Below are 7,500 nucleotides of genomic sequence, written 5' to 3'. Positions count from 1 at the left end.
TTTTGGTAAATGTATGTACAATGAAAGAAAGATAAGGGATAATTAATGTATCAGGCAAAATAACACTGTGATCAGTTGATATTTAGTAACATATTAAACATTATATTTTGTTGCTAGTGATGTGACCTTACTAAATTCTTACTGATATTCTATTGTGATCTATAATATCGATTGAACATAAAACATATATATATATTTTTTTTTCTGTAATGAAATGATAAGGATCATGTTTTTAAAAGTATATTAATGGAGTCCTAAATCCTTTATATAACGCTATTTGTGGTTGCGCTGAAAATTCAATTACATTTTTGAAGAAGCCAGAAGGAGTTAGAGCCAATCTCACTCACTTTAAGAAGTCTCACCTTAAAGCTAACCTAAGGTTATTACGAATTGATTTAATCACACAGGACTTTTCCCTGGCTCCATCTATTAGCTTTTGTTTCTTTTCATTTCCATGTCCTTTTATATAGTTACCTTTTTATATTTTCTTATTCTATTTCTATCCCGTACTCAATATATTAAACACATTTATACAAATATCTAGCAATTAAAGAAACCGATCAAAACCCTAGTCCCTGGGCTTCAATAAATAGACACTATAGACAAATCATGTCTCTAACAAGTGATGAATTGACCCTTAATTTTATTGTCTTTTTCCTAATACTCAATATGAGATAATATCCGTACCATAGTTAATTTTTTTCCAGAAAATTTTGTTATATATCTTTATATATATATATATATATATATATATATATATATATATATATATATATATATATATATATATATATATATATATATATATATATATATATATATATATATATATATATATATATATATATATATATATATATATATAGATAGATAGATAGATATATAGATATATAGATAGATAGATAGATATATAGAATAAAACATATTGATATTCATCTATACATAAGAAAAGTCAGGAAAAAAGGAGACATATACACGTAAATTGACATATGAATTCATCATATAGACTTTACGACATCCAAATATTTATATCATCTCAGATTTTAAAGTCTTTAATGATATAGCTAGAAGTTTTCAATCAGATCCTATCATACTTCAATAAAGATTTTGAATATTCGAAACTACCTTCTCATTATAAATTTTTCCTTTAAAATATTTACTTTAAAGATCTAGTAATGTTATAGGAAACCTGGCCGACAATTATGATTCCACCCATTATAATATACTGGATTTATATTCACAAATGTCAACTTTGTATATCCAACAGGACTACACATTTCATAATTATAGAGAGTAATTACATATGAAACCATGAATTTCACTTTATGATACGAAATTCATTCCCCTTATTGGACCTCTGCTTACCCTGAACAGGTAAGTATAGTCCAAATTCACACCAAGCTGCAAAGAAAACTCCCTTTGTTCGACCAGCGCAATAATGTCTTGCTTCTGGGTAACGTCTTATCGTAGCAGTATTTAGTTATAGGTGATCGTCGATGGAGTGCAGACGTGTTATGCTGAAGCTTCGAATCTTTCACCCAATTTTAGCGCCTAAAATTCTTTTTGGTGCACATTAACGAGAATTTTACCTGGTACGTACTAGGAAATTCATTTTCAAAAATTTTGCAAATATACTTGTACTTTCCTTAACGGGTGGAATATTTTCAATCAGTTTATTGTTTCACTTGTGTTGAAGATCCCACTAACCTTCCCAAGTGCCATATTGGGTTCAGTGTTACATTTTTCAGATTTTTAGGCCTTTTTGTAAGGAAAAAAAATATGTTTTCATATTTTATGGTTTGCTTGCAAAATATCACAAAAAGGCCTGCAGCTTCTCCTTTTTGTGGCAGAATATATGCAATTAGATGATTGTTTTATAAGTGCCGATAATACAGCTACCTTTACTACATGGCTTTTTTTATTTTTATACTTTTTAGTGCTTTTTTTGTGCTTGCTAAAATCTTAATTATTTTTCCCCCTTTGTTTTTATCGTATACCAGTGCTTTTTCACATGGATTAGTTCCACGGTTGATCAAAGTCTGTTGATGATTTTATTACCTGTCCAAGTACCATATTTGATTGTGTTAGCCGTTTTCATATGTTTTGGGCCTTTTTATGAATTTTTTTTTTTTTTTTTGGGGGGGGCGGGGGTTTGTGATGGCTTGTAGGTATCTGACCCCGGGGCATATCGATTTCCTACTATTTGAAGACTTAGATGATCCGAGAGATACAAAGATACCCCTGCTGCCCTCTAGGGGGTCTCTTACGACGCCCAGTGGAGAGAAGATGCGGAGGAGTATGCTAAAGCTATCAATGTTTTTGCCGATGACCTGGACTAAGAACCACATCCTCTTGGGGCTACAGTGCCTGATAATCCTTCAGTTACTTCAATGCCCACGAGCCCATCTCCTTCAGCGTCTATGATCCATCTCCTTCAGTGTCCACAACACAATCTTCTTCAGTGTTAAGGTCAACATCTCCTTCAGCATCCAGGTCCCCGTCTCCATTGACTCCAGCTTTGTCCTCCCCCAGGCCTACTGAGATGCAGAGTCGTAAGAGGAAGAGAGGGAAGCTGAATCCTGAGGAAGGGTAATCAATCTCGGTTTACCATCATGCTACCTCAAAAACTAGGGACAACATAGTGAGGAGCTCGAAATGAGATGAAGCAATGCCAAGTATCATCAGAACTCAAGTGGAACTGGCAGTCCCTACTTATATCAACATGAGTGCTAAAACTCTTCCCTTTTCTTGATGGGCCATATGCTGGCAAAGATCTGTGTATTAGCATCTGATAGGAAGAGGCACCTGTGGGAGAACTTCAAGGATGCAGACAAGGCCACCTTCAAGAATATAGAGCTGATGGAACTGAAAAGTTCATTGGTGTCCTTTTAATTACTACCATAAGTAAGAACAAGCATCTGACGATGGAGGAGATGTGGTCTTACGTTTACGGGTACACCTTCTACAGGAGCAACTCCCGCGAACGTTGCTTCTCCTTTATCATCATCTCCCTTTTGTCTGATGACCCTAACACCAGGACGCTACAGTTCAAGACAAATTTCTTTGCTGACATAAGAGAAGTTTGGGATGGAGTCTTCCAGCATCGCATGTCCAACTACATCCAAGGGCGACACCTTACCATAGATGAGCAGCTCCTTGCCATTAGAGGTCGTTGCATATTACATTGAAGTTTCATCTTTTTATAAAGAAAAGAAGAAAATTATTCACATAAATATTTAAATTTATATAATAATAATCATTGTTTCATGTTTATATGAAAACTGATGTTTCCAATGTTTCTTTTCATTCCTGATATAGCGTCAAACTCAAGACTTGTGATGACAACCCGTTCTACATGTGTAATGCCATTCCTTATATGGGTAAGGGCTCTTGTGACATAAAGAGGGAAGTCACACCGGAGAATATTTCACCATAAAACGTTATGGTTGTGCTATCACCTGCGACAACTGATTCACTTCTCTAAAATTAGCCAGATCCCTTTGGAAGGATGGAATGCACTTAGCTGGCACCAAACCTCCAAACCCCTACGACCTAAAACAATTCATGAACCACAGGATAGAAATTGTGCAGTCTGTTACAGTAATCAACTATAATGACATGATTACTCCTCTTAACTAAAGGGGAAGCTCCACGAAGTGGATCTCGATATTGTCGTCTCTTTACCAGAGAATCAGCATTGTTGAAAACAAGAAAACAGAGCTGCCATGTTCTACCATGCAACAAAGGTGGGTGTTGATAATTTGGAAAAGCTGTGTTTATTGATATCTTGGTGTTGAAAGACAAGGTGGCCTTTGTGTCTATATTTGTCTCATCATCAATATCATTGTCAACAGTTCTTACTTTGCATATGCCCATCGCCCTGAAAATAAGGCATATCTAGGAGCCAGTTTGCCATGGACATACCAGTGGAGCTTTGTCGACCATATATTGGAAATTGGCTGCTGCAGGCAAGATATTTTCAAGGGGACGTGGTTTCCCTTATATGTAGTGGCTTTGACTTCCCTGACGGTGTTGCTGCGGCTGAAGTGGAGCTACGAGCCATGTCTGAGAAAAGGAAGAGGTTTTATCTCTGTCCATTCAGTGGAACTGCCAGGACCAAGGTCCTCGGTTGCATGTGCCAGAATTAAATTTTGCAGAACTGCACAGTCAAACTCAGCAACAATTGCTATAACAAGTAAGTTTTTTATCTTTCATTTCACTATTTTCATAGACTTTTTTTCTGTAACATAATAACATACAAACTAATGATATATAGATATTTTCTTAGAGAACTTGAATGAAAAAAATTAGGCACTCCTGGGGCCCACTAACAAAGTACCTTTTTACTAATGGCTTTATTGAATGTTTTGTTTTTCAAATATTTTTTTTCTTTTTTTTTGTGTTAAGAATGAATTTCTAGCCAAAATAATGATAGGTAGTCACTTTGTTAAAAGTTTGATGACAAAATCTTGGTACTTTTCGGTACCATGAGTAAAGTCCTATTTTACATTATTTTTTTTTCTTTTGTGTTTAAAAAATGATGTTTAGCATATATTTCGTGATAAACGGAAAATTTCTAGTCGTATTTTATAAAAGTTTTGCAATAAAATTTTGGCACTTTTAGGTGCCATCAATACAGTGCCAGTTTTGCCCTTCTTTTTCTTTTCTAAAGCCTAATTTTTGCTTTTACGAAAAATTTCATTCTATTAAAAAATTGGTGGAATGTTTCATATAATTCTATAAATTTTCTAGTAATTGTCATTATGTTTATGTTGAAATTTTTCGAATGTTTTTTTTTTTTCCTTCCAACATTTTTTTTTTCTTTTTTGTAGGTAATCAGATTGAATGACAAGGACTGATCTTCAAGATTCCAATATCAAACTGTGGATGTTTCATGCATATTTTACACTGCAGTGGTCACCGTAAGCTTTTTTGAAAAGGTGCATGTTTTCTCATTAATTTTTCAGCAATATATATATTAATATTTTTTGGCCTTTTTTTTCTCCTTTGGGCAGATAGATGAATTTCCAAAAGTTTTATAAGAAATAATATGGAATAAGACCAATATTTATAATGATATAACTTTACAGTCGCTGTTGCAAAAATGCACTTAAGTTTTTTCATACTGTGGCAGAAATTGGACGTTACCTGTCAAGGTTGAAGTTGAATATTTCTTAAACGTTTTGTGAAAAAAAAAAAATGTCTCAATTTCTATATGAGAAAAAAAAACTATGCGCATTTGTGAACATATAGGTACATTATTGAAAAAAAAAAAATTTTATAAGAAGCATTTCTTAAGCAATATTCAAATGTTCCAATCCAGGGAACATATTACTGCATTGAACAACTTTTTTGTACCTTTGAGCCTTCCATTACCATGCTTTGATTGATCAAATCAGTCCAATTTCCTGATTCCCATTAATTTGGATTATTTTTTGGAGTTGAGCCTCATTATTCTCATGTCAGCTAGATGTAATCTCTCTCTCTCTCTCTCTCTCTCTCTCTCTCTCTCTCTCTCTCTCTCTCTCTCTCTCTCTCTCTCTCTCATACCCGATCTGTGCTGGGGAACGATAATCTTAGGAATTCCTTCCTATTTAACTATTTTCTCACCTACAGTATCCGATGACATATAGTGACCGATGTCTAAATATAAAAAAAAATTATTGACTCTAATATAATAATTATCATACCATTGAGGTGAAGGTAAAATTCTCTGCCAAGAATAAAATAATAATAATAATAATAATAATAATAATAATAATAATAATAATAATAATAATAATAATAATAATAATAATAATAATCTTAATCATAATAATGTTATTATTTTTATTATTATTATTATTATTATTATTATTATTATTATTATTATTATTATTATTATTATTATTATTATTAAGACTTCACTAACATAGTTTTGCTTATATTTTGTATCATTATTGATTCGTGGCATACCTATAATTACCGTACAGGGATAGTGTGTATCAACTAACTATTATAAAAAGTTGACCTTACATATCCCTTGTAAAAGACGCAGCTCCAAAAAGAGTCTGACCACCATTCCACTATTCAAATCTAATAGATATACAAATCTGACTTCATGATTGGTCGTTTCCCGATGATCCTAACCTACAAAATCCTTTCCATGCTAAAAAAAATCCCATTTTAATATCTTTTTCATCAGGGGATTTATATATGAGCTCCGAGTATTTCCTATGATTGAGTAAAATCCAAACCAACTGCATAAGCTTCAGTATCAGTTTATATTTCATTGGAAAATATTCGGTGGCTAAACAAAATGAAATAAAGCAATTCACAGGCAATTTCAGTAGTTTAGAGTTCAATTACTCAGCAGGAATTTAGGTATCATTTTTGGGGGATATAGTTTTATCGAATATTCATCGTATTTAATTGGTCCTTTTCCATATTTTAATGTCTTTAAATATATTCAATATCAACGTGGATAGAAATATTAAATACTTATGGTAGAGAAAGGAATTTCATTGCAAAGCTGACAAGAAGAAACAAAATTCTTATAATTTGTTCAATCGCCAAAATAAGCTTCTGATAGTGTTTCCCTGCATAGTACGATTGGGCTTTCTTTTCTTTATTAATAATAATAAAGAGATAGGACATGCAGATAAAACCTACGTAAACTGTATCACTTAATAAAAAAAAGAATAACCGTAGAAAACAACCAAAACAACAAGCAATCGTTTAATGGCCCTCAATTAACACAGTTATAGTAAATAAAAGCGAAAGTATATATACCATCCTTAAATTCCCACAATCATATGAAATTAAAGGTAAAACGATTGGGGTTAATAAAATTGTAAGACTAGTCTAGAGCAATACTATCCTAACAAAAAAAAAAATTACTAAATAAAATAAAACAAAATAAGATAAGTGAGCAAGACCCATAGCAAAATTAGAGGGGATTAGGATTCCACACAAAAACCTAATGAACAAGTCAAATAAAGAACCTACGGAAATGGTGATTGGAAAATCATATAATTGAAAGGAGAGTTGTCTTAAGTATACTAAACGAGATAGCAAAAAACAGATTAAAAAGGTTTGCATGGAAAATACATAGGGCAAACGGGTCGAAAACTTAATATGATATAAGTAAAGAAAAGAATAAAGGCTTAGCCACATAATTTATAGAAATATATGAAACTGAATAAAAGATATCATCAGAAAAAAATATGTTCGAAATAAACAAGAAACAGCTATAGAACCAACTAAAAGACAATGATAACTAAAATGAGAACTTAGAATTATGTTATCCAATCACCAATGCACTCGTGGAAGTCTTATGGAATAACTCACTTGCCCAAATTAAACAAGCCTAATAGCAACAGCGTATCAAAATCTATAAGAAAAAAAATCTGAAAAAACTTCAAAGTGGGAAACACAAGCACTGGATGATGTTCATAACTACTGACTTTATAATACCAGAGGCTTTCATGGAAGAATAACAGAATCTCTCCAGTATTAAAT

The 7,500-nt window shown here is 32.5% G+C and overlaps 1 protein-coding gene across 1 annotated transcript in view; it reads left to right on the top strand.

The window, feature by feature from the left end:
• The window catches only part of LOC137651750 (tigger transposable element-derived protein 1-like), a 9,265-nt gene extending 6,373 nt beyond the window's left edge, over positions 1–2,892 (top strand). Inside the window, exons 5-6 of the mRNA XM_068384970.1 lie at positions 2,416–2,589; positions 2,796–2,892. Of these exons, the coding sequence (XP_068241071.1) occupies positions 2,416–2,589; positions 2,796–2,892 (271 nt within the window). The remainder of the gene's footprint in view (positions 1–2,415; positions 2,590–2,795) is intronic.
• The last annotated feature ends 4,608 nt before the right edge of the window (positions 2,893–7,500 follow it).

This window comes from Palaemon carinicauda, chromosome 13 (assembly GCF_036898095.1).
Source record: "Palaemon carinicauda isolate YSFRI2023 chromosome 13, ASM3689809v2, whole genome shotgun sequence".
Classification (NCBI taxonomy): domain Eukaryota; kingdom Metazoa; phylum Arthropoda; class Malacostraca; order Decapoda; family Palaemonidae; genus Palaemon; species Palaemon carinicauda.
The sequence above is the reverse complement of the archived record's forward strand: the minus strand, read 5'-3'. Positions and strand labels throughout refer to the sequence as shown.